Below are 27,463 nucleotides of genomic sequence, written 5' to 3' on the forward strand. Positions count from 1 at the left end.
TGTGGTACCCTTCAGAGAAGAAGACACCCATTCCATATCACCTCCTCCAGCCCCTGGTGTCTGTGGGATGCCTGGGGAGGGCTGGAACCTGCTCATACCCCGGTGTGGAAAGCCACCCAGGAGGCACTGTCTGATCTTCCCTTGGGAAAGGTGGTTTGAGCACGTGGCATCTCTGCCCGGCCGAGCGGAGCAGCCCCGGGCCAGCTGAGTAACACCTTCAGCAGCCTGCCTCGAATACCGGGGGCTGATCTCTCACCTGATGCCAGCAGGGAGGAGCCACGCTGCTCCTCTGGCACCAGGGATCCTATCTTGGCACCTCCAAAATGCCTCCTGGGTAGGGTCAGGGAGCCTTCACTGCCCCCCCCCCCCGCCCCGGTTTTTCGTGAGGGATGCCCAGCACGGGCAGGGCTGTCCCTATTCCCGCCGGTGTTGTCCTGGAGCCGGAGCAGGGCTCTGGTCACAGACATGCCGATGTTGCTCCCAGCTCCCTGCCTGCACTGCATTGTATAACCTCTTACGTCAGGCAGCGCTGGGCCACGGCTCCTGTCCCAACGCATCCTGGCCTGGCACTGCATCCAGTCCTGAGACACAAAGCTCCGGAGTCCCACTCCCTGGGGATCCCTGCATCTTCTGAGTACCCTGGGGGCCCTCCATCCTGCAGCCCTCCCACAGGGATGCTGGCAAGTGCTGTCACCTGATTCCCACTGTGACCCAGGGATGCTCATCCTCCACCTCAGGACCTTTTGGGAAACACAAAGCAGCACTTGTTCGTGAAAGCAACTGGGCAGGGGAAAAAGAAGAAAAAAAAAAAGAAAAAAGAAAAAAAAAAGCCAAAAAAAGAGAAGCTTGCTTTTACACTTTTCCCAAGTGAGAGGAGAGGAGCAGGATGTGGTCAGAGCTGATCCCTGACCAGCAGTGGAGATGAGTCCAGCACATCCCATCACAGTCTGACAGGTGCCCATAAAACCTCCACCTCCTCAGCCATCTCTGGCCTGCTTTCCAAACCCGACTGTCTGGGTTTCGGGGTACTGGAGGGGCGCCAAAGCACCAGGACAGTGGGGTGAAAGCATTCCCTGGCACTAAAGCAGGCAGGACACCATGCCAAGAACAGCACTTGCTGCTCACCGCCCCTTCCCAGCCCCTGAAACGCGAGCAAAGCCCCTGGGGAGACGCTGTCTGTGCGTGTCAGCGAGTGCCCTCGAAGGCTGTGCAGCACCAATGGAACCACAGCCGGGTCCACTTCCCTGGGCACGGGTGGCCGAGCCCGTACACCGCCACCGAGCACCCACTGTCGCCCCTCGGGCATCCCTCGAGGGTGTCCCGCTGCCGCAGGGTTTGGTTTGGAGCGGGGTGCTGTTATGTAAAGGAGCAGGAGAGTGGCGGGGATGAGCTGGGCTTTGTAGGTCAGAAAATGGAAGTGCGGGGCAGTTCGGGGATTGGGCTGGGTCAGCTCGTGAGTCAGTGGCAAAGGAGGGACCGGCGCGGCGGAGGCTTTATTAGCGGAGGAGGGGTGGAGCGAGGCTCCGCAGGCAGGCGAGCAGCCGCGCCGAGGTTCGGCACCGACGGAGCGGGGGCTCGTCCTCCCTCCCGCCCGACGCGTCCCCGCGCCCCGGCCCGCCGGCGATGCGGCCCCAGCCCCGCTCCTCCTCCTCCTCGCCGTGCCCCTGAGGGGCCGCCGAGCCGCTCGCCCCCCGCCGCAGCCCCAAACGCCCACGGCGCAGCCAGAAGGCGGTGATGGAGCAAGGTCAGTGAAACAGGTTTCTCCTCCCGGATACCTGGAGCAGGCGTCCTTCCTGCGCCGCCTGGGGAGCTGCGGACTTGTTGACAGCGGCTCTCGTTAGCTCGGTTATTGAGCGGGGCCGAGGGCTGGGCTCCCTGTTCCTCCGCAGGTAGCGGCTCCGATGGGGTCATGGGTGCCCTGTCCAGAGCCCATCCCTCCCCAAGTGGGCAGCCGTGCTGCTCAGCCTTCCCTGGCCTCGTGGGACCCCCAGGGGATCCCCCTGCCCCAGGAAGTCTGCTCCAAAACACTAGTGGGGTCAAGGTGCTGAAATAAGGGGGATTGGTACGGGAGGTCTGCAGTGCCAGGGATGTCGAAAGGTTTGGGGGTGGCATCCCCATCTGACTCCGGTGCTGTGACCTGCAGCCACCCCGGGTCAGCCGAGCCTCAGTGCCACGCTCAGGGGTTGTTTGTGGCTGTGAAGAAGGACCAGGCTGAGGGTTTATCACCACAGACATAAAAAGCAGCACCAGGCTGGGTTCCAGAATCTACCTTCTGCCCTGTTCAGGCCTTTTGGCATTCTGGAATTCCCGCACATTCCTCTACACTGGTCACCAGCACTGTCCACAGCTGATGGCACTGCACTCCAGGGAAGGGGACGTGTCAAGTCTGGCCATCCCAGATATGGGTACATTTCCAAAGCACAGCCAGAGAGCCCAAGGCAGTGTCCTGGGGGGATGAGCATGGGTGAGGGTCCCTGGCTCTGCTTGGTTATGGTCACGCCTGCCCAGTTTTGCTGTTTCCTGGGGTAGAGATAATGGATGGGAACAAAGGGATGTTGTGGCAGACAGATCTGTCGCCGGCGCCTCCTGCGAGGGCAGAGCCCGTCCTTGGACCAGAGCAGCGTCGTGCTGAGCCTGCTGCTACCTCTGCCCAGGCAGCGGTGGCTGCAGCCTCAACAGAGAGGAGATGGGACCCTTGGAAAGACCATCCATGCTTGCTTACTGTCTGGGTTTAGGTGGTTTCTGGGCTGGATGCCACCCTGGCAGCCCTGCCCTGCTGTTCCAGCCAGTGCAGTTCCATGAGGAACTGGATGGCCAGGCTTCACCCAGGTGTCTCCTTTGGTGATGGCTGCTCCTGGTCCTACCAGGACTTTCTGGGCTGGGTGCCTCGATTGGCTGTGTAGAGTGCTGATGAGTTAGAGCTTGGCGTCCTGCAACAGGAGGATATAGTTGTTGTCAAAGTACAGTCTGAAACGTTAAAGCTTAGAGATCAGAAGCAGCATGAAGGTTGTCTCTGTCACTCCAAGAAAGTGAGAAATATTGATGAAAGCTGGGGTCACCACAGCCCTCAGAGCCACCCCGGAGCTCAGGTTCTGTGAGCAGGGATCCCTGGTGCCTGGGCAGGCAGTGCCACAGTACATGCAGTGACAGTCATTGGCCTGGCCCCACATCAGCCAAGGATCCCACAGCCCCCTCAGGGTACTTTTGCCCCCCAGCAGAGTGTCCAGAGCAGCATGTATAGGCCATCCAGAGCATCAGTCCTGCAGTGCAGATGTTTGCCCCAGGTACAGGATGGTCACAGCTACCAGCACTGCTGAGGAGCTACTGTTGGTATTGTCCCAGCTTCTGAGGGTTTCCCACCTGCCATCACCCGTGGGACCCACGTGTCCCTGCTGAGCTGATCCATCACCCCTGAGATGTAGATGTCCCTGTTGAGCTGACCCTTTGTTCCCACAGGGGATGTTGCGGTGCTGGGGCTGTGCCTGACTGCTCAGTGTTCTCACCCCAGCACATGGAGTGGCACAGAGCCAGCTCCATCACTGGGCTCAAGTCAAGTCCTCCTAAAATAGTTCCCCAGTTTCAGTTTCCCTGGAGCAGTGTTTCTGTGAGCCCATCCTCACTGCTGGTTTCAGGGCTGTGCCAGAGCCTGGGTGTCATAGGAGACCAGGGATGTGCAGCAGCTGGGGATGATGATATCCTGGGTGATGAACTGGAATGATCAGGTGGTGCCTGTGCTCCAAGAATACTTTTTCCCAGCAGTACTGTCAGTGCCCATTGGGATGGATTGAGAGTGGGCCCAGGGCACTGGTGATGCCTCACACCTTTCTCTATCCTGGCTCCCCCCTGAGATGCTCAGTGCTATCTGCAAGTGTGTCCCTGTGCTCCTTCTTGGGAGCAAGCCAGGATGATGGGTACAAGGACAATGGGTACCAGGGAGTTCACTCCAGCCCTGAAAAAACTGATATCAGAATCCATGGCATTGCTTGATATTTTGCCAGTACTTATGAATTGCATTAAGTAGAAAATTTATTAATTGCAAATGTAGAAAATTATTTTCCTGTTAATCCTGAATTCAGAATAAATTCTGTTAATTCTGAAGTCAGAATTCAAATAAAATGGCCCTCAGCTTCTCCCACTTTCCCAGCCCACTCAGCAACTGTCACTGGGAAGACATGCTGAGCTGTGTCCATGCTCCTGCCTTTTGAGGCACTTTGGTTTTGGAAATAGCCATGGAGACTCCCAAAAGTAGTTGCAAGGCCCCTGCGAGGTGCTGCATCCAACCCAGGCCATATCAGTGCCACATCCATCCCTGTTCTGGGCTGCCAGGGAACACCATGCAAGGCTCAGCAAATCCAGAGCATGCAGGAGGTGCTCTGCAACAATTCCCTTGCCCCTTGCCTCTATCCTGGCCATGCACCTTCCTGCAGCCATGCCTTACTCAGCTGCTGGGCCAGGAAGTGAATCCCTGGTGGGATGGGCAGGAAATAGTTAAGCAAGTGGGGTGAAATGGCCCATGCTGGCCTGGCAGGTCCTAGACCCTGGAGTCACCCTCTGGTGTGGGCACTGTGGCTGTCACCAACTCCAGGCAAGCCTGGGGAAGAGGAGCACCAGGCAGGTCTGAGGGCAAGATGCTCCAGCCCACGTAAAATGCCTCCCCCGGTCCTGTCTGCCTGACGGACCTATCTAGTGTCCTGTGGGTTCTACCTGCTGTCCTGTGGTTGATGTCCTTTCTCAGTTCCCATGTCAGTCCCACATGGCAAGGCCAAGCACATGAGCCATCCAAGGGCAGCAGCCAAAAACCGGATGCTGCCAGAAGCCTGGAGAAGCAGCCACGTCCCCACGGGCCAGCGGCGGTACCCAGCAGCCAAGCAGAAATGCTGCAAATTGCAAATGCCTGCAAGCCCACATCTCCAACACCACCACTGTATGACCTGTCACACCCAAAAACCTCTCCCCACTCCAGACTATGGTCTGAAGCATCTGAGTGCTAATGAGTGCCAACATATCCCCCCTTGCAGCAGCTGCCCAGGAATAAAGGCAGGGCCTGGAAATCAGCATCACTTTCGTGACCAGTGGTCCTTAAGTGAAGGAGCTGGGGCTGTCCAGCTCAAGGATGAAGTGTCCATGCCATGCCTGGACCACTGGCACGGCCCATTGGCCTTTCTCCCCTCCCTACACACCACCTCCAACACCGTCAGGGACAAGGGAACACGTGTCCAAGCTAAACCCAGGGGACTGGTTTTGCTGAGAAGCCCCATTTAACACAGACACAGGGTGGTTTGGGGTTTGTGGCTTGGGGCGTTACAGGACAACCATCCCCAGGATCACTGGTTCCCTGATGGGGACATGCTGCCACCCACTGCAGGACCTGTCCTGTGTCTGACTGCTGTGCTGCAACAGGCAGGGACAGTGTTTGCTCCTTGGCAGCAGTGGGTCGGGGAAACCTGCTGCTTGGCTGGGTTTCTGTTTGGGAGGGTATTTAAGGGTGTTCTCCAGGGTGTGCCAGCCCTGGCCTCCACCCTGCTTTCACAAGCGCCCTCTCCAAAAGGAGCTTGTTGTTCTCGGTTGTGGAGTGTAATGAGCACCGTGAGGTTCCCCCATGGAAGCTCTGATGAGCAGAGCAGCCACAGGGCAAGCTGAGCTCTGAGAACCTGGGGACAGCCACTTTCCCATCTCATGAGCCCAGTGGGATGCTGCAACCCAGCTGGACTGGGGGGTTTGGAATGCAGGAATCATCTCTTTGGCCATGGCTTTCGATGTTGTGTCCTGCAAAGGCTGTGGCCAGCCCCACACCTTGTGGGACAAACTTGGTTGGAAATCATGGACCAAACTTCGAGACAAAGAACACGCATGAGATCCAAATGCAGGTGCTTGTTCTGGAGTTTTTGGTGCCAATGACAGCCCCCTGATGTCCACAGACCACCCTCCTCATCCCACAGAGCCCATCTCTTGGGCTCTGCCACACTGCAGTGATGCCACAGCTCAGTTCTGGTCTCTCCCTGCGTCAAGGAGGCACCACATTGATCTCAGGGCTTGGTGATCCCAAGTGGCATTTCTGGGCTTGGTCTTAGCTATGCAGGAACATGTCCCATGGCACTTGGGTACTGTCATGTCACCAAACCTTTCACTGGCTTTTTGAAGGAAAGACAAGTTGGGAGAAAGGATCTCTGCCCGCATCAGCTCAACATCAGCAACTACTTGGGTGCTCCTAAGCAAAATGGCAAAAGTCAGGGAGTGTGCACACCCCAGGTGTCTAGACCTCTGAAATACCCTCCACACCCCAGTGTCTGGCCTGCTAAAGTCTCCAGTGGGTACCAAGCCAATAGATCCACTTGTCTTTGTCATCTGCTGGGATAAACTGGTTCCCATTGCACGGGAGTGGCAATGGAGTGAGCCATGGCAAATCACTCCTCTCCTGCACCCTGCACAGACCCAAAGGCACAATCCATCCCCAGGGAAACTGGGCTGGGGACTGGTTAATGGTGGGCAGCTGATGATCTGGCAGTCACCCAGAGAAGGGGCAGAGGGCTTGGATGAGGTTCACATGTACATGAGGAACAGGGTGAATTTAGTGATCACAGCCTCACCTGAAAACTGGCCCGAAGGTGCAGGTCCTGCTGCCACCAGTGGATCCAAGTGGGCTGTGGATCCTATCCTGTTCTTCCAGACCCGGTCCCGGCAGAGGGAGCTGTGACATCAGCCAAGCCATTGATCTCCCCGCTGGGACACCAGCCCCGGGGCTTTGGAGAGGGACCAAAGAAAACAGTGCTGGTGCCGGGGTAGTGCAGCCTTCTTGGAGAACTCACTGACTCAGCACATCTGATTGCTCACCCTTTTGCCTGTACATTGAGCCAAGAGTTATTCAGAACTTGTAATTTCACATATAAATGCACTGTTAGGTCTTAAAAAATGCTTTAAAAAGCCGAATCAGTTTACGTCTGTGCAGAAAGATCTCAGACCCTTAATGCAGTGATGGTGTTTAGGGGATGCCAAGCATCTCTGTGTGCAGTGGCTTGAGGATGGGACCCCACACTCTGCCGGTGGGGATTTAGCCCCTGGGGGAGCAGCAGGGCAGAGAAACACCTGAGTATTTCTAACTTGCAGAGTCATTTTCCTGCCCTACACCCACACACTGAGGGCAAGCACAGACACAGAGCAGCACAGCTGCTTCACAGCAAACAAATCCCCATCTTCCAGCCAGCATAACCACAGCCTCTGCAGCTCCAAAGGGACTGAGTTTGGTCCAAATCCCAGCCTGGCCTGGGATGAGCACACACAGGTCATTCCTTATCATTTGCATCCCTGAGATGAAGTTGATAAGCAACGCCAGTAAAGTGTGTGGCATTTTTCTGATCTGACAGTCTGCATCACAGCCTGAACAGGCACTTTGCCAATACCCCATGTCACCGGCTGCTGACTCTCCCTCAATAGGATATGTCACTGCCCATCCTGCTGCTGCACCCCAGAAACTCCTGCAACCCAGGAGCCATTCCTAGATCACATGTAAAATGGCGCAGTGGAGCTGGGAGTGCACTGGTCAGTGGGATGGGTCTGTGGAAACACCTGACACTAGGGTTCAGAGCTGTGCTTGGAGCACTGATGCATCAGGGATGCTCAAAAGAGGCTCTGGGCTGCAGCCAGGTGCTGTGCTCAGTCCTGGAAAATTGCTGGATTTCAGAGACAAGGTCCTTTGCACACAAACTGCTGACACAGCTCAGTGCCCTGGAGAGATGGGACAGGAACACTGCATCTGTGAAACAACCGTTTGACCACTGGAAGGCAACTACCAACATGTTCAAAACATCATCTTCATTCTTGATTTTGCCCTCAAGACAGCACAGACCAGACTCACAGACTTGTTGGGCAGCAGCTGGCTAAAGTCACAGCTGGCACATCTCAAACTGAGACTATGGCCATCAGAACTTCCTTCCAAAAACATAGCACCAGACAGGATGATGCTTCTCACCAAATGAGAACCAGGGGAGAGAGCAGAATTCCCAAACCCTCTGCTCCTCAAGCCCAAACCGCAAAACAACCACTTGCTCAGGGAAGAATAGATTGTAATTATTTATTTTGTGTCCCTTTGAAAATATCACATTATCTCCTTCCATTCATGGCTTGGTGTGGTCTCACAGCCTGTGACAACAGCGTCCCAGCCATCTGTGCAGCTCACTCCTTCCTCCAGCAAGTGGGAGACCATGATCCTTTGAAGGTTGGCAGGTTGGAGCTGCCTGGTCCAATCTCAATTCTTGTCCCTCCGTGCCAGGAACCATTGGGAGCATCGCACAGACAGGGAGCACAGTGAGGGAGCAGTCCCGTGGGACTGGCGGGGATGGCTGTAGCTTTCAGCTGCCCCAGAAAGGGAGTCTCTGGCTTGTGTTTTCTGGCAACTTAGAACTGGGTTTGTTTCTCAAGCATTAAAAAAAAAAAAAAAAAAAAAAAAAAAAAAAAAAAAAAAAAAAAGATGCTGCTGCTATCTGCAAAGGAAAAAAGAAAAACCTATCAGCACTGTGAGGATCCAAGAACAAGCTGTACTGAAAGGCTGTAACAGCAGCACACAGATATCTGAAGGCTGGGAAGCCCAAACAACATAGTGAATTGGGGTATTAGTGCATGTGGCCTTCCCTTCTCCTCTCTGACAGGTACAGGCCTTTAACCCTACCAACCAAACCCTGGAAACACCATAAAACCACAACAACTCCAACCCAGATATGCAATCTCCAGAGGACTGAGTAAGATCTCAAGCATTTGGGGAAGGATTCCCAAAGCCACCTAGCACTGCCGTCAGCCTGCTCCCACCAGGAATTGTGGTTGATTTCCTAATGTCTTCAAAAGGTGAAGAGTCAATACAAGCCTGAGCGTGGTTGAAAATCTCAGCTACATGGACTGAGAAGCATCAGACCACAAAGCAGTCTGCATTCAAATGGGTTATGAAACAAAACAAGGGCTTCATGTCCTGCCCAGTTACATTAAGGTTGAGTAATGAACTAACACTATTGCCACCTCTCCAAACTCTCATCCTTTCCACATGAGCAAGAATTTGCCCACACACAGAAGTGCTGAGGTTACCTGGACTCTTCCAAAGCAGGTTGAAAACAAGACCTTACATTATCCATATCTCCACCTGCTGAAGGGTTTAACCCCTCAGACACTCCATCTCCTACTTACAGTTCAGTGTCTACAATGACATCTGGCTTCTCCAGTGTTTGTTGTCTCCTCTGGATGGCATCCACAATCTTCTTCCTGGGGCCCAAAGGGATATTGATGCTCTTCAGGTCATTGTCTGAACACAGCATGAGGGCCTCCAAGTCAATCTTTTCCTTCTTCAGGATGGAGATGAATTCAAACATGTGCAGGGAAGCCAGAAAAGTTTCCAAGGGGCTTGTGTCTGGTTCATCGTCATCGTCTAAGCCCAGCTCCACCTCATCCCAGGGCAGCTCCTCCGCGTTCCTCTCCTGCAGGCTGTTGGCACTGCCAATGCTGTCGTTGAGACTTGGCGAGCGCTGCAGGCGGCTCCGCAGTCTGACGCCCATCCCGTCGGCGCTGTCCTCCCCCAGCGTGCCCCCGTCCTCCCGGCCGATCCCGAAGAGCCCACTGCTCACGTAGTTGCGCCGGAACACCATGGTGCCCAGCCCGGGGCGGTTGAACAAGGAGTCGTGTCCGGAGTCAGTGCTGACCTCCGAGTGGGCCGAGTCCATGTGCAAACCTGGGTCACTTATGGCACGGGAGACAGTGTCTTCATCCGTGAGGAACATGTCTCGGATATTGCGGCGAGTCCACTCCTTCGGGCTGGCGTACGTGCCCTGCTTCACAAACATGACGTCATTGCCCAGCTGCAGACCAGACAGAGACCGAACGCTTTTCCTGCCATCTTCGTAGATCTTGAATGTCCCGTCCACCTGCTTCTTCTTCTCTAATTTCTTTTGTATTTTCGTCTTTCCCTTGGCTGTGCCATGGATGGTGGCTTGTGAGTATGGCAGGGAAGTCACCATAGACATGTGCTGGAACTTCTTGCTTAAGGTGCTGCTTGAATAGCTGGAAAAGCTCATGGTATCCGAATTATCTGACATCTCCTTTCTGTACCGTTTCTCCATCCTTTCGTGGTGCTTCTTCTGCAGCTTCACACAGTCCTTAATCCTCCTCTCTGCATCCCGAAAGGCCTTGTCCTTCAGTTTGCTCACCAGCTTGGGGTTGAGGTTGCTCTGCTTGGCAGCAATCGAGTCCAGGTACCGCACACACTCCATGTGCCCCTTCATGGCTGCCATGTCCAGTGGGGTGTGGTAGTCATTGTCCAGGCACCAGATATTGGCCCCAAAGGAGATGAGGAAGGAGAGGCAGTTCAGGTGACCATTGGCTGCTGCCAGGTGGAGGGGGGTGTTCCCCCAGATGTCACATTTGTCTGGATCACCCCTAGGCAGCAAGAAAATCAACTGTTTAGCATACAGGGATTGATGACAGACTTCACTGAGATATTCCCAGCTGTGCAGGGGCAAATCAACACCATGAACTGTTGCCTCCTTGAAATATCAAGCTACGCACCTATGGTTCCTGCAACTTAATTTCAAAGGGGTCATTTGGAAGGGTGTACTACTGACATGGAATCACGTGCCCCACATGCAAGGCTGTGGCAATGTGACTTGAATTTACGTCTCAAGAAAAATGTGTTCCCACATCAAACCAACTTCTGGAGAAAGGCAAGTCAGGTTCTGAATAGCCCAGAACTGAGATAATGGGTCTAATTCCATTTCAGACCTTAAACTTGTTGTAAGATTTCAAATCTCAAATATCCCATAAATTCTAGTCAGAGTCTGTCTTCAGAACTTGGCTTCATTCAGACTCTGTATGGGGGCATGCCAAAATGCCTCTCTGTATTCCATATCCTGGGTAGGACACCTTGGGATCCCACCATGAAACATACATCCTCAGCAATGGTTCTGAAACCCCCCCAGCTGCCATCCATTCCCACTCACCTGCACCTTGGCACCTGGGGAAATCTGTGGCACAAAGAGGAATGTTGGCAGGAGAGAATAAGAGTGATTTTGCTGTCATTTGCCTTGGCATTGGGGTTTTGTGGGGGATTTTGCTATACTGTGCTTGGTCTCAATAGCACAGCTGGAAGCACACTGGTATTAGCACATCCAGAGAATCCAGTTTCAGAGAAAGTGCAGATTAGGTTTCTGCACTCCTCAGGAGCTGGACACTGCCAGTAGCATCTCCCTTCGCACTATGCCAGCCCCTGCCCCAGCAAGCTGCTGGCAGGACACAACCACTTGCCTGCCTCTCCTGCCTCCTGTGCCACAACAAACACAAACCTGGGATTCAAGGGAAGTCTGTCCTCCTGACATTCCTCTGTATTTGTGCTCAGGTGAAATGAGAGAGAGTTCACACCCCTGCTGGCACCAGCCCTCTCCCAAGCTGTGTACTAATGATATGCAGCCAGCAGCAGTATCTGTCAACAGAGCGCCCTCCCTCCGTGCACATGGATAAGGCAAAGCCTTTTATTAAGGCTGGGCAGCTCCACCACCCTCAGGAGCAACTCCTCGTGGGCAGCAGGGCTCTGGAAGAGCTCTGGCTCAGCACAGCTCCTGCCTGTTCCCACACCACCCTTTCAGTGAGCTCCAGAGGGACACAGCACTGTTCCTCCTCCACACAGACCTCAGCTCCAGTCCACGGTGACACCAGAAGTGCAGAAAGCAATTCGTAGAGAGTTGAAAGTGACCCATCAAGGATCATCAGGTCCAACTCCTTAAATGCGTGCTTGAGACCTTCAGCAAGGGTTACTTAACTCCTTGCTGCTTTAGGGTCTGTGTTGACAAGAGCTGGGAGCAGCTGAGCCCAGAACCCTCTCCCAAATCCCATGTGCTCTGAGCTATGGCTTGTCTGACTTCAAAGAGTCCAAAAACTTCTCCAGGGAAAAGAGCAGGAGAAAAGGAGCAGAGGGACTTCTTTGCCCTGCTGCTTTGCACCTTCATCACTTTATGCTAATGCACAAACCCCAGAAACAGCCTCATCCAGTATATTCATCCCCACACAGAGACCCCACTGCCTGCTTGGAACACTGTCCAAGGGGCAGCAGAGACAGAGAGGAACTGCCCAGTCAGTGTAATGCCAAGTTTACAATCCTTAGGCTTTAGAAAAGCAATAAAGCCTGTCCAGAGGTTAAGCTGGAGGTTATTTGCACCCAGAGCATGAACTTCCTAACTTCACTCCCTGAAAGCTGCTATGAGGTACACTCAGCTTTCTCTGTGGGAACATGAACAGCAACTCCATCATAAACATGTTTTCACTAAATTTACAGAAACATAGTAAGTACAACCTTGAACTCATTGGCAAATTCAGCAAGTTAATCAATAGGTTTGAAATTCTGTAAGGCCAAAAAACCCACGAACCTTCAGAACCTCTGAGCCAGAGCCTTTGAGATCTCTTATAGGAGGAGAAAAAGGTTTCAAAGATGGGTGATGAGGAGGGGGAAGGCAGGAGATTACAGTGTTGAGAAGCCATGAAGCCAAGAAAAGGACAGAAGGGATCTGACAGTACTCTGGCAATGCTGAGTTTCCAGGAGCAGTAATTCCCTGGCCCTTGCTTCTACCCTCGTAGTGACATGTCCAGGCTGGGAAATGCATGGGGAGGATAAATATTTGATGAATTGCAAGAGAGGAGTAAATTATTGATGGAGTTGGATTTAAAGAGACAGTGAACCTGTTCCACATGGAACTGCTGGTGCTGGTGGAGAGACTCTAGTGCGTGAAGGGCTGTTGGTTTGTTTTGTGTGCTCTGAAAGGGCACTTGGGTGCCTGGCATGTGTGGGGAGGTGAGCCAGGGCACCCCAAGGGTCCCAGTGGGTATGTGGACTCAGGATGTGGACAGTGACTGAGCAGTGGACTCCCTGGAAACAGTCTTGCTCCCTAAACAAAGTGTGTGGATGCTCAATCCATCAAGTACCTTTTAGAGCCTATTCTCAGGTCTGTCTGGTTCAGGGGGCAGAGGGCAAAGCCAGGGAGGTCATGGGGGTTTCATATGTAAAAGTCTACTTTCCTCAGAGAGTGAGGGGAAAGAACATCAAAACCAGCTTTCCCTGGTCATTTCCACTGTCTAGAAAGGAGAGTATTAGAGCAGAATTAGATATCTCAGGCCCTCTGCCCTATAAATGTCTGCCACAGGCACTAAAAATGCATCAGAAGGAAAGAAGAACAGTGACTTGCAAAGTAGAGACGTTTGATTCAACTCAGATAATAAACATGAGGCCCTCCCTCTGGCAGGTGTCTGTCTGAGCAAAACTTCACCTCCGGGGTGCTGCACATGAGGAGATGCTGACTGCAGGGTCCACTAAGTGGGAACATATTTTAATAACAGGTGTAAAGTGCAGCACTTCTCAGCTTCAAAGCATTTTTGAGCACTTAGTCAACTCCTGTAATAATCATTATTAAAACACTGTTAATTGGGCCCCTTAGGTGGACATGTGCATCTCTTGAGTCACTGTGTTTGCACCATGACATGCATGCTCACTCCCTTCCTGCTGGTTTTTCCCCTCTGCTTCTCCCATAGGATCCCAATTAGCCAGGGAATCCAGTGGCACTTACATATGTTCTTCCCTGGCTGCATGTGTGAAGTTCCTCTGATAGCAAAGGGCTGGCTCACCCTTGGCTCATGGGTGTGTGAGGAATCGGGCCCTCACACCAGGAGCCAACTGGGTGCAGAGTGTCTCTGCTCCCATAAATTGGTTTTGGATAAAGGAAGAGTGAAAAAAATAATTTATGGCTTGGGAACAATCCTCACTACCTTCAGCATGGTCAGTCAGGGCAATGATCCAAGCAAAGCCTAGAAAAGAGCAGAAAGGATGAGGTTTTGGGCTCAGAGCAAAGCTTTGGGTCCTGTACACCAAATTTTTGCCAGGTGGTGGTAGCCTGAGGATTCAATTGTCCTCCAGGCTCAAATCCCCAAAAATCCAGCAGAGATGATGTAGGTGACGGTCAAGCCAGGGCTCTCTGCCTCTTGTCCCAGCAGAAAGCCAGGCTGGCAGTTCCGGTCCAGGTGACAGTTCATGCTGGGGCAGTGCCCGGGGCCATGTCTCCTGGTTCAGCACCTAAATGTGCCCAGGGCTCACCCTCACACTCCCAGCAGCCGGCTCAGGTGCCGGAAGCCGTGAAGCTGCAACAGTGCCCCACCCTGCTCCTTCACCTTCCCGGCAGGTTCACCCTGGGAAGGTCCCCACCAACACAGCCAGGCTGCCCCGGCTCCCACGTGGCCTCCAGCCCTGTGGCGTGCAGAGGGTGCACATCACCTTCACGTGCTTTGCTGCAACCTCCGCTGCAGCCCTGCCCTGCGTGGGGTGATGTGATGCCCTCGAGCAGCCTAGCTGATGTCAGGAGCCACCGTCAGCCCCAAATAATGGCTGAGCTACTTGTCCCCTCTGCCACTGACATCCAAAGTATCTGTGCCCCCTGTTTTTATAAGAGGGGAAAATGAGGACCAGCTCTGCTGGGTGACAAAGCTCAGCGAGGACCTGCAGACACATCCTCGCTTCTCCTGCTGTCCTGTCCAAGCAAGTCCTGGTTAATCCCAGCCAAGGCCCCCAGACCTGCCTATAACTGGAGCTGGACTGGTGCCTGCCACTGCCACAGCAGCGCCTAACGAACCACACTGAAAAATTACTGTGTCTGAAAAGCTGCAATGCTAAATGCCAGCTTGCCTGCCTCTTCCCAGCCGTCACGTTAATTGAGTTTGTTTTCCTCACTGGAGCCCAGCCAGGAGGAAGAAAAAGGCCTTTTGTGTGGCAAACAAGAAGGATGAGCCACTGCCGATCCCTCCATCCCAAACCCTCTCTCTGTCTGTTGCAAAGGGTGCACAGAGGCACAGACACATCACCAGCTGGTAAGGGCAGCACAATTAAGCCTATTTCGTTACTCCTTCCATATCAGTTGGGGCATCAAGCTTCCCTCAAGGATCTACCAAAGGATTTCTTTCCCCCTCCTTGTTCCAGTCTGACACCACAATCTGCTGAACACATGTGGATGAAGCTCCTTCACTGATGACAGAGCCTACATGTGTCCATCAGCCTGGCACAACCATTACAGCCATGATTTTGGCCCCCAAGAACCCCCTCCCACAGCCCTGCTTTCTCAGGGTTCCTCTGGCCACCCTCACTAGGGCATTTCATAGCACTCAGTGTCCCATCTTGTTTGGGCACTGGTGCCACTGCCCAGCACTGGCAAGAAGATTTTGGTGTTTCTTGCTGTCCCAGGACTCCCCATCATCCTCTGTGCTTTGACATCCCCATGCAACCCAGATGGAGGCTCACCAGCCCCCTCAGACCCTGAAGATGCTTCCCATCCCATCCCTGCATGGAGCCAGCCCAGCCCCAAAGCCTCCACTCCTCCAGATGCTGCTCCATGCCATAGTCCCACACTCCCATCCCTGCACTTGTAGTGCAGGGCTCTCTGAACCAAAGGAGGAATATTTTGGCAGCAGAGGCCAGAGAGCAATTCTCTGACATTTTGGGATATTCAGGGGTCCTCCCTCTTGCCTCACAGTGGTTATAGTGCAGGTGCAATAGTAACATATATAACACAGCATTAAGTTTCATCTCTGAACAAAGCTTAAATACTGTGGCACATCATCTTGGGCACTGGCAGAAAATTACAGGGTCTGCCCTCAGGCTCTTCTGGGTCTTGCACAATTCCACCTCTCTGCCACCCTTGTCCCCAGGCTGGGGCTTTCCTGCCTTTGGCAGACCCAAAGCCAGCTCCAAGGAGCAGGGGTGTGCCTGCCTCCTTGCCAAGCATTTTACTGGTCTCTCTGTGGCCCTGGGCAAGGATCTGACACACGGAGATGAATGCACAAATGCAAACACATCCCACAGTCCCACAGCCACACACCTTGCTCCACCATCCATCATGTAAAGGGCACTGGGCTTTTGCCAGGCTATTTTCCTTGTCAGGAACAAATGTATATTAGGTTGTTAATTAAACAGCAGCCAAGCTGCACTCGAACACAATTTGAGCCCACAAGGACCTTTTAATCCAATGTGAGTTTATAAAAGCAGCCCTTGGGCTTTATGGAAACTGCTGGCTTGGATGGGGGTTGGCAGGGCAGGCAGTGGTGCTGCAGGGTGCTCTGTGATGGAGATGAGCAATATGAGGAGATACAGTGATATAAAGAGATTACAAAGTCAGTCCAAAAGGCTTTGCCTTTCTGGAGGGGCGTTCATCCACCACTTGGGCCTTTCAGGTTGACTTTTTTGCCATCAGAGTCTTTGGAGCCATTTTTAACTTCAGGCTCTCATCTCCTGAGAACCTCATTCCTCCCATGTCTCTCTGGCCCTGGCTAGCAATTCCTCTCCTGACAGGAGCTCTGGACAGGTTTTTGCTGGGCACACAAAAGCAGTCTTTCCTGGAGTACATAGGCAGTCACAGAGCCCCACCCAGGGAAGCATCACAGGGCTCCCAGCCCAAGACCCTCTCAGGATGCACCACTCAGAGCACTGTCTTGCTCTCTCCCCTCCAGACTTTGAAATAATCTTTTCCTGAACACACTCCTACTGCATCAGAATTTCTTAAAGCCACTCTGAACACAGCCTTCAGTTCAGGATCTGAAAGGAAATTATTTACAATGAAAGGACAACAATGGATGGAGGAGCTCTGCCTGTGAGCACAGCTGAGGTACTGGCTGAATGTTTGGCACAAGCAAACCAGAGTATCAGGAAATGGCAAAAGCCCAGGAACAGGTGCAGTGGAGATGTGGCTGGTCAGGTAAAAGAGCTGCTAACATAGCCCAGGGTGGACAAAAAAATCCCTGCATGGGAACTGACAGGCCCACCAAGCTCAACGTGGAGATGTAAAGCCCTTCCAAGGAGGTGTGATGTCCATCCAGGCTGCTGACCTCAGTACCATCCCACAATATCAGAAATACATAAATCAAAATCAGCACCACCAATCTCTCAACACAAGGCAGAAGCCACTCCAGCTTGGATGGTTTTAAAAGAGGTGCTCATAAGAGCTACTGGAGCAGAAGGAAGCACTGGGCTGTCTTTGGGGGGTTAGTTAGAACTGGAGAGTCACAGACTGCCCCAGGGGGAGCTAGGAATGGCAGGTCCTGCTTTAGCACAGACCTTCCATGGTTCCCCCAACACCAAGGTGTAAATCCCTCCAGTCTGATAAGTCCCCTTAATCCCACTCCCACCTCTCCACCATATCCACATTTAGGAAGACAGAAACTCTTTAAGAATTGGCAGCCCAGGGTGAGGTGCAGAGAGACAGACCAGTATGGAGCAGGTCCTGTAGGGGAGACTGGGCTTAAAGAAATCTGCTCTTGGAAAACCTGAATTTCCCAGGCTCCAAGTGTACAACAAGCTGCCCAGGAGTCACATACTGAGACCTTGCTTTGGGTAAAACAGACAGGTGCCATGCACTGCCAGCTGCCACTGCATACATCCCTCTGTGAGCATTCTTGAGACAGGGGGAGCAGTTATTTTCTCTACCTCCTCACTTAAAACGGCTTTTTTCACGTCAGCAACACAATGTGTTTATCCTTACAAGACCTGTAAAAGATTACAAAGCACTTGGAAAGGGAACTCATCTCTACCCAGGGTGCTGCAAGCAGGCTGGGGGCAGGAGCACTTAAAGGGTCAGAGGAGCTGGGAAAACAGAGAGCAGTTATCAGGAGTGTTGAATTAGATTCAAAGCACCACGAACAAAGAAAAGTAACAGCAGGGAGGACAGGAGTAGGGGTCCTATAGAGAGAAGCCATAGCTTTGTGGGGCACACTGGCCTGCGAGCAGAGAAGGGGGAAGAAGGGGGTCCCAGCTACTCTGCTTCACAGACGAGCCCCGTGCCCTGGCCAACACTCACCCTCTGCTGACAATGAGGCGCAGGGCATCCAGGTTGCCGTGGTAGGCGGCCCATAGGGTCGGGGTCATGCCATCCTCATCTGGCGAGTTCAGGTCCTTCTTGGTGGCTTCCTTCAGCAGGTCCAGGTAGCCGTCCCGGGCGGCTCGGTGGTACTGGTCATTCATGGTGCGAAGGGGTCCCCGGGCCAGCACATGGGTGCCCAGGGGGTCCAGAGCATGGGCACGGACGTGGGGCAGGGGCAGCTGCCAGGAGGGCCCCACTCGCCTCGCACAGCTCCGCGTACCGGGACACCTGAGAAGTCCTGGCCGGGGAGGCAGGAGTCGTTCCAAGCCCAGCCAGCCAGGCTCCACAGCGCTTCCCCTGGGTCCTAAGCATCCTCCAGCCCCGGCGGCTCCCTGGAACACGCACCAGCTCCACGGCACATTAAAAGCTCCAATTAAGCAGCATCGGTCTGTTGGGCTCAGCACGGGTTCACACAGCAGCAATTCACCAGGTTTGCGTGTCCCCAAAGCAGAGCAGGCTGTCAGACAGGCTGCTGGGTTGTATCCCACCCAATATGCCCGTATTCCATGGCTACCCCATCTCTGGCAAGGGGCAGCAGTAGCCAGAGGAGGAAGAGTGGGTCAGAGGAGCACAAACCCCCACGACCTTCCCTCACAGCTCTGTCAGAGCGGGGACCTGGATGGATAATCCTGCTCTGTATGGAGCTGGCTGAGATCTGTTTGGTGACCGATTCCAAAGTAATACCAGGGGTGTTCACAGCTCAGCTTTTCCCCACTTAAAAACAAAAAACAAACAAACAAACAAACCAAAAAACCCAACCAACCAACCAAACACACACAAAAAACCCAAAAAAAACCAAAACAAAACAAAAAAAAACCAACAACAACTCAAACATTTGTTTATTGACAACAGCAGACCCAGTCACCATCCCTATTCTCCATCTACCCTGCCTATACCCACAGAATTCTGCTTTCCAGGAACTGCACAACAAACTGTGCAATGGGAATCTGACAAACCAAGGAAACTCGTAAGGGCTGGAAACGTTCCCTTTCTCATCTCTTTTCCCTCTCTGGAGACTTAAAAAAAGCCCCAAACCTTGTGTGTAACTCGGTGCTTCACTGCGATGTGCAGCGGGTGCACTGTCTGGCCTGTGGGGTCTTTTATGCTGACACAGAATTCCCGGCTGCATGAGACCCTCGGGGGGTTGGACAACCCCAGGCAACGCCTCCAGCACAGCGTTCCCGATTCCCGGGCACCCTCTGCTGTCGGAAAGATGGAGCAAGCCTGGATGTTGACCAAAGGTCGAAGCTGTCCCAATGCATTACACCCAAGGGTGAATCGGTGGATTGTATCCCCTGGGACATGCTGACGTGGAGGAGGAATTTCCTGCTACTCTCTTGTTCATTTTACCTGTAATGTCCTGACTCTGGGAATGGAGATATCCAGGGCAGGACTCTGTGTGTCACCATGGCCCTGGGACAGGCACAGGGTCCAGAGAGGGTGGACAGAGCCATCAAATGGGTGAGAAATGGAGCTTGGAGGCAATGAGTAGAGAGGAAGTAAATGAGAAAGGCAGCTTATTTTTGTAAGGAAAAAAAAAAAGCCCCAGGACAGGAGGGTGGCCCTAAAGCAGTGCCAGGTGCACCCACGCAAGTTGCAGTGATTAATCCCTGGCTGCCTGACAGGGCTGCCTGGGGACACCTGGAAGTGCATCAGAGCTAGAGTCTGCTCCCGGAGGGGTTTGCTTACCTCAACAGGTTCATTTACACCAGCTCAGCCTCCCTGGGCAAGTCCTGATGGGATGTAGTAGCAACTGAGGCTTTTGATGCTGGGATTCTTGCAGGTGAAAAGCAGCACAGTAGCGTGTGCAATTCATTACCAACGTCATTTAATGATTCTTGTATTGTTATTAATTAAATTTGTTTCGCCGTACGGTGCTGCCAGGGGGACTGGGAGCGTTGCCCGAGGCAGTAAACACTCTTTGTTGCTGGCTGGGAAGGACAAAAGAGGCACGGTAAACCAGCGCGTTTAGCCCGAGGGCCTCTGAACCTCTGGCCTCTGCAAAACATCATTATCAGCTCAGATTTACTTCGGGGAGGCCTGGGCTTCCGCTGGGAAAGGCTGCAGACTGAGATCAGCCACTCACCCCAAAAGGAATCCCTGTGGCTCAGCAGAGGCCAGGCAGGTGCAGCTGGTGGCAGCCGGCTGGTGGCAGCACGGCAGGGACACACGGGGCTCTCGCTGGGCTGTGCAGTGCATCCTGAGCTCTCCTGCCCCATCGCACACAATTCAGTTTGCTGTCCTGCAGTGCGGCAAGAAGGACACAAGCGGGCAGGAACGGGACTGAGAAAACACACAGCAAATGGCCCCAGCTCTGTGCTTGCCCTGAAGGGGGAAAGCAGCAGAGACATCTCCAAAAGAGGCATTTCAAGGACTAAAACTTGTCTCCATCCACCCAGAAGTGCCGCGGGACTCCTATAGCTCCCCCACAAAACATAGCTGGGTGAAAGGGACCTTGAGCAGAAACTGTTCCCTTACCAGACAAACGTTTAAATCATTCCTGCCCTGTGGTTTGTAACATGGTTCCTCCTTGGAAGGAGTTAAGGTCCTGAGGTCCAGAGAAAGGTGATCCCACCCTGAAAAATCAAAGGCAGTGCGTCAGCCAAGAACACAAATTCTAGTCCCAAAATCCTGCCCTTCTTTAGTGCTAAACCTTCCTCATTGATGACAGCATGGGTGGGAAAGGATTGAGTTACCCTGGCACTGAACAGGTACAAATGCAAGTTTCTTCCTTTTCCTCAAGAACCTTCGAGGCATGGAGGGGACTGATTTGAATAGCACAGGGTGGGGCCCAGTGTTTATTGTGCTCCAGTGAGCAGAAAGCCAAGCACAAAATCATTGCCAAAGACAAGTTCATCATCTAAACCATCTCCTCTCAAGGGAAGAGACCTCATGCATGTAGGGAGATGGATTTGGTGGGGTGGCCTTGCTCTGTGGTGGCCATGACCCTGTGACTGAGCAGCCCATGCCATGCTTAGCAGGGTTGTCAACTCATGCTCTTGCTAGGTAAATAACTCTTATCTCCTCATCTCTTTCCAGCTTCCCCAAAATCAGCTATTGCACAAAATGGATCACATGAGTTTCTCTGAGAAGCCCAAAAAGCCCTGCTGTCAGCTCCAGATATGGTATAAATTCTTCAACTGACCAAGCTGAAGCAACAGGAGAACTTCTCAGCCTGGCAGGAGCAGAGATTTGGATCCCAGGCAGCAAAACAGGTTGGTGGAATGGCTTTGTTTGGATGGTTAATTCACTTTATTTCAGGCTTTTCACTGAGAATGAATGAAACTCCAAACTTGGCACAGGCAAGGGGCTTTAGGGAGCGTGGCAACTCAGGTAGTTCACACCCTTCCTGCAGGAACTGCTGCAAATTATGATGTGGTAGTCCAAAGATTCCCAGGGGTTTCTTACTTTTGGTGGCCTGTTCTTCAGCAAGGAAGTATAACAATTTCTCAGAATATTTAGTGTTTGACATTTAGAATTTAAACCACACTGGCTGTTTGCCCTAGGATATTTGATCCTGTGAGTGCTTTTTGGTGCTTTTCCAAATCTTGCATCAATAAACACGTAAATGTGGTGTGACCAATTAAACACACTTCATTAAACTGACCTGGGATCTTCCTGAGCAAGAGCATCTTAAGTATAAAAAGCCGTCAAGGAACCAGGAAAGGAAAGTTGGAAAATGAGCTCACCCTTCTTCTTGCTCTCCCTGTCCCAGCCTTCCCTGTTCCTGTGCTCCTCATCACGTGTCCTGTTCTGGCCCAGTCCTGGTCTGTTCCAAATGCACCTTTCACTCATGGGCCTCTCTTCCTAACAGCACTGACCCTCAGGCAGAGCCTTGGTTGAACCATGACCGAGGAGCCCAGGCAGAAGGACAGTGAGCTCGGACACCCCCACGGCAGCATGGGCTGCGGACACAAGGACGACAAAGCCAGCCTGGCTTCAAGCCAGATAGCATCTTTCAGCCACCAGCCCCCCTCCACTCCTGCCTCCAAGGAAGTGTGGAAAAAGGGTGGCCGCATGTTCTCCATCCTGCTAGCCGTGCACTTGGCCCTGCTGGCCTGCACGCTGGTGAGCAGCGGGGCTTTCGAGAAGATCGCCGTGCACGACTACGACGTCTTCTTCCTGCTGACAGTCATGATGCTGATTGTCATCATCTGGATCATCTTCTATCTCGCCGGCACCTCCCGGTGCCCGGGTGCCATCCTCGGCAAGGACTCCCACGCCGGGCCCATCTGGCTGAGAGGTAGGTGCTGGGGCTGGAGGGGAGATACAACATGGACAGTTCATGGGAGCATCAGTTATTACAAGGGAAGCAGCAAAGATCTGGGTACAGCCTCTTCCTGCTGATGGACTGGGGCATGGCACCATGCCCTGCTTCAGGTCAGCTCCTGGTCCCTGCACTGGATTCACTGCCAGGTCTCCCTGAATCCACAAAGGCTCTCGGTAACTTATACCAGGATCTTTCCTGCTGTTTTTGCAAGAGCTGTTTGCCCCAGCATACCAGGCTGATTGAAAATCACTTCCAGCCAAAATTATTGTATGATTTTGTTGCTGCCAAGATAATTTGGGTGCTGGGAGAGGAAAAACATCAATAGAAGCAAAGCCTCTTCATGACAACATTTCCTCTTCTTCTTCTCATCCATCTGCATTAGCCCATGTGCGCACACATCTGTCCAACCACAGATATTTTTGTTCCCCAACAGGAGGCCTGATCCTATTTGCCATTTTCAGTCTTGTCATGGATGTGTTCAAAATAGGATATTACTCGAGCTTCTACAGCTGCCTGTCTGCAATCAAAATCATCTACCCCATTGTGCAGGCAATATTTGTGGTTGTCCAGGTGAGATGGTTGTGCTCTGTCTTGGGGAGCAGTAGAGAGACACAGGCACCAGTGGAAGGAGCTCTGATCTCTTGGATTTACTTCAACTGCCCCCACAGCAAATTCAAGGGCTTAACTCAGCCTCCACCCAGCCCACATCTTCTCCCTCCAACCACAACAGCTTCCATCTATGGCAACTCAACTCACTCTAAGGCAGTGATTTAAACTTGTTACAATCTCATGACATTTTTATCACAAACTCTGAAAAGCCCCCAGCCAGCCAGGCCTCCTTTCTAATGAAGAACAGAGGAGGAGAAGGACAATCAAGGCAGGGGCTACCTTGCAGTTTGAGGGGCCACACAGAGGACCCCCTGCTCTGGGACAATGCCAAGGAGGGAAGAGATCAGAGAGGGACAATTTAGACAGAACAAGGATTGGCCATGGGCAGAGCAATGGCAGTAGGAGCAAAGAAAGAACATCCAGCAGAGGGCCAGCATCATGAACTAGGCTGAGCCCAGATGGACTCAAGCAAAAGAGGCTCCAGCTTGCTCTGTGCTCTGCAGGGAGATCCTTCCTTCAGAGGGATGTCCTTTGCTTTCTTGTTTTGCTGGGAGTAACAACTCCTTTTCTTTTCCCTGCAGACATATTTCCTGTGGGTCTCTGCCAAAGACTGCATCCACGTGCACCTGAACGTTACCAGGTGAGCATTGCTGCTCCTTGAATCCCACTGGCCCAGGAGACCTGGGCCCCCACAAACATTCTGTACTCTCTCACACAGCTAAGATGTAACCAGGGGATAATCCCTTAATGCTGTCCAAAACGAAACCTGCTCAATCTCCAGCTAAACTTAGATCCCAGCTCAAGCAGCTATGGTTAATGACCTGTAGATCTATCAGGGTTGGGATTCAATTAAAGGGTACAGGCATTACTCAAAGCAGATAGTATTAAATAAATAATTATCATTAAATAATGATTCATAGTTGACTTTTTCTTTCCTGGGGAAGATAACTATGCAGTGGGCAAGCCACAGGCTAAAATAAGATTTTGTCCACTTTTGCAAGACTAGATCTACTGGAGACCTAGTCAGATCTTTTAATTTATTCACTATTGAGAAGCTCTTTCAAAAGCAACAATGGGAATCAAGCCTTGCTAATTCTCATGAGCATAGACAAAAAATAGGAAGAGAGTGAGGGCAGCAAAGAAAGGATCAAGGTTTCTAGCCTGGGCTCTTGGAGTCCTCGCACCACTTCAGGCAGAAGCCACAGTCCCTCTGAGCACACCTAAACCATGGAGGAGAGAAACATGGCCTAGAGCCACTGCTTTAATGTCACAAACCTTCTCCTCCTGCAGATGTGGCTTGATGCTAACGCTGACTACAAATCTGGCTGTGTGGATGTCAGCAGTGACAGATGAGTCTGTCCACAAGGCACATTCGAAGCTGAAGAAAAACATGACAGAGGAAATCTTCAGGTGGCTCCTGAAAGGTAATCTGCCTCTTTGCAAAGCCATCTGGTCCAGGGAGAGATCCCACCAGGTGGAAATTGTTCCCCAGTAAGTCAGATTTTATCCCTTTTCAGAAGGTCTGTTTAAAGCTGGAGATACCTTTGTCAGGTCTGTTTTGTTAAAAGCCAAGTCTGGATGTTCATTTCCTAACCTCTGTCAGACAGGAGTCAGAGAGGTGGAAGACTCTATACAAATGGGATGGGATTGAAGAAGGGAAGGGAAAATAAAGATTTAACCTGACAGTTAACGTTTTAAGAAAGAACCTGGGCACAAGAAAGCTGAGGGTGAAATGTCCTTGTTTTCAAAGTGGTCACATATTCTTTTGTTCTTTGTTTTTATTTTCGCTGACCCCAAACATCCAGTTAATCAGAGAGAAGTGTTGCTCCTTGTTTTAATACCATGACACCTGTCTGGTTTTTGTCTTGTTTCAGTGGGAATGAGGAGCAGCTCAGTTGAAGAATGCAATTGCAACAGCCAAATCTGCCAGATCTTCAAAAATGGCTACTTTTGGCTGTACCCCTTTAACATTGAGTACAGTCTCTTTGCCTCTGCCATGGTCTATGTCATGTGGAAGAATGTTGGACGCTTCATAGACCACCACTCCTACCACATTCAGCGCCTGAAGTTCAGGCTCTTCCGAAGGACCTTCTTTGTAGGCATCATGCTGGGCCTCGTCATCCTCGTGAGTGGTTTGGGAGTCCTCATCCTGTACGAGGTGCAGGTAAATTCCAGCACTGAATCCAGCAAGAAGAGCCAAGCACTCACCATGTACTACATCTTCAACATTGTTTGTCTGAGCCTGATGTCTCTTGTCTGCATTGGTGGCTCCATCATCTACCGGTTTGACAAGAGGGACATGGACCGGCACAAGAACCCCACCAGGACCCTGGACGTGGCCCTGCTAATGGGGGCAGCCTTGGGGCAATATGCCATTTCCTACTACTCCATTGTGGCCATCGTGGCCAGCACGCCAAGGGACACTATCAGCGCACTCAACCTCACCTACGCCCTCCTAATGATCGCCCAGCACACCTTCCAGAACGTCTTCATCATCGAGGGCCTCCACCGACAGCCCCCCAAGGAGGACTACAAGCACGAGTCTCACCAGAAGGACCTCTACGGGCTCACCTTTGTAAACATCAACGCAGTGTCCCTGCGGGTGCCCGACACTGGCAGCACCTTGGCTGCCAGCACGGCATCTGGCACGGAAGCCATGCATACTTCCGACCTCGTGAGGTCCCTCACTGCCCCCAAGAAGATGAACTGGAGGAGGAAGTTCTTGAGGGAGATCTCCATGTTCCTGCTGCTGAGCAATATCATAGTGAGTACATGCAGGGAGAAGAGTTTGTGGGGGAAGGAGAGGGCTACAAGCGCAAGGGAGAAGGGTCTGTGAAGGAAAGGGTGTGGCCAATGGAAAAACAGTCCTTTCTTGTGCCTTTGCTGTAGAGAAAGTACATTTGTTATATTTATAAATCAGAATTCTGATTCCCTTGTCATCTAAAAAAAAAAAGCTGCCCTGAAGTTCAGACATTTCAGGCTACATCAACAGACTTGTCACTTATCACCAGCATATCAGACACAAGAGGTGGATGCAAGAGAATAATCAGTTTCAGTATTTTTATTTTGTATTAGTGGATGTGTGGGATAAATTACATTAATAAATTACATTAGACCATTCCCTTCACCCCCCCCCCAAAGAAGGGATGTAAAGTGACAAATATCTGGGGTGAAGTCTGGGTTTCTTGAGACATGGCAGCACATCTCTTCTCGAAACCCATGGCCTAGGAGGTTGCTCCTTTCCTGGGAAGCTGTGGCTGCAGGCCTCTGATGTACCACACACCTTTCTCACACAGTGCTGTTCTCCCATTTCCTCCCACAGCTCTGGATCATGCCAGCGTTCGGTGCCCGGCCCCAGTTTGACAATGACACAGAACTGAACTTCTATGGCGATTCCATGTGGCCGGCCATCGTGGACATTTGCCTGCCCTTTGGGATCTTCTACCGAATGCACGCTGTGGCCAGCTTGCTGGAGGTCTACATCATGTCCTAAAGAGCTCCCTTGCAAGGAAGATGAGATCCTCCTCAAGCAATCCACCTTCTTCCTACCCCAGGGCTGGGAAGCTGCCCAGATGTCCCCAGGGATCTCCCACTCTGCCTGAATCATGTCCCCTTGCAGTGTTGGGGCATTTATGAACTGTCAGTGAAGATGATCCAAACATAGTCCAGATTTTATTTTTGCTACTTGTGTGTGGATGTGCCTGTGTGTGTCTGAAGTTCTTAAAGCTTAAAAGAGAACAGATTTTAAAAAAAGGAAGTTATCTAGGGTGGGATCATGGTGATTACCCTTGGTTCACACAGAGACTCACCTTCCTTGTAAAGCCTGTTCACTCCATGCCACTGATGGACTCTCCAGAGTGTTCTCAGCACCCTCGGGCAGTCAGAGCCTCCCTGCACACAGAGAGCTGGAGAGTGCAAGGGGCTGACAAAGGCCTGGAAGGACAGAAAGGGAAACCACTTCACCTCCTCGTATGGCCAGTCGGAAACCACTCCCCTGCAGAGATGTGAAAAACAAACTGGTGACCACCAAAGGCTTTGGGAAACATTTTAATCTTTCCTCTCTGTATTGCCCATGTGTATGGGCCCCCTCAACACTTCCCTGTGCCAGCCCGTGCCTTCCTCTCCAGGAAGCTTCACTGCAGCCTCCTCTTCCCAAGGAGGGAGAGCTCTGCGTGTGGTCCTGGGCTAGCCCTGATATGGGATTGCTCTAGCACACTTTTTTCTCAGCTTTCCTGAATCAGGGCTCTAGAATCATAAAGATGATGTGGGCAATACAGTCTGGGGGATAATAAAGAGATTTTTCTTTTTTCTTTTTTAAATACATAATGATTTTTTTAAAAAATTTATGAACATTTTTGTATGCAAAGTTATTTATTGATTTTCACTGTAACTGAACTCCTGAAGGGACCCTATGACACAGAAATCAATGCAATGCTGTGGACACTTTGATCTCCAGCATCCTGAGGAGATGCTGGTGCTGCATCCTCAAGCCTGTGTGTGGCCCTGACTCAGGTTTCTGGGTGCCTGCAGCTCTCCACGAACCACTAAATGATTGAGGGGGCTTTCAGAGCAGGACTCCTAGGCTGCAGGAGTAGAAACAGGCCCCTCTGCTGTACCCAGCATCCAAGCAGACCCTCAGAAAGCCCTCTCTGCCAGGACAGGAGGGTGCATGTCA

At 52.1% G+C, this 27,463-nt stretch overlaps 2 protein-coding genes across 2 annotated transcripts; one reads left to right on the top strand and one right to left on the bottom strand.

Moving 5' to 3' along the window:
• The first annotated feature begins 1,515 nt into the window (after window positions 1-1,515).
• Window positions 1,516-27,237, top strand: OTOP2 (otopetrin 2). The gene is made up of 8 exons (XM_038157548.1): window positions 1,516-1,744; window positions 20,949-21,124; window positions 21,724-22,152; window positions 22,613-22,749; window positions 23,370-23,428; window positions 24,079-24,212; window positions 24,663-25,552; window positions 26,111-27,237. Exons 3-8 carry the CDS (start codon window positions 21,756-21,758, stop codon window positions 26,279-26,281), a joined length of 1,788 nt encoding a protein of 595 aa, XP_038013476.1. The 5' UTR covers window positions 1,516-1,744; window positions 20,949-21,124; window positions 21,724-21,755; the 3' UTR covers window positions 26,282-27,237.
• On the bottom strand, window positions 8,084-18,273 carry USH1G (USH1 protein network component sans). The gene is made up of 2 exons (XM_038157549.1): window positions 17,847-18,273; window positions 8,084-10,410 (listed from the first exon to the last, which is right to left on the bottom strand). Exons 1-2 carry the CDS (start codon window positions 18,008-18,010, stop codon window positions 9,165-9,167), a joined length of 1,410 nt encoding a protein of 469 aa, XP_038013477.1. The 5' UTR covers window positions 18,011-18,273; the 3' UTR covers window positions 8,084-9,164.
• Window positions 27,238-27,463: the final 226 nt, after the last annotated feature.

Source organism: Motacilla alba, chromosome 18 (assembly GCF_015832195.1).
Source record: "Motacilla alba alba isolate MOTALB_02 chromosome 18, Motacilla_alba_V1.0_pri, whole genome shotgun sequence".
In the NCBI taxonomy this organism is placed as follows: domain Eukaryota; kingdom Metazoa; phylum Chordata; class Aves; order Passeriformes; family Motacillidae; genus Motacilla; species Motacilla alba.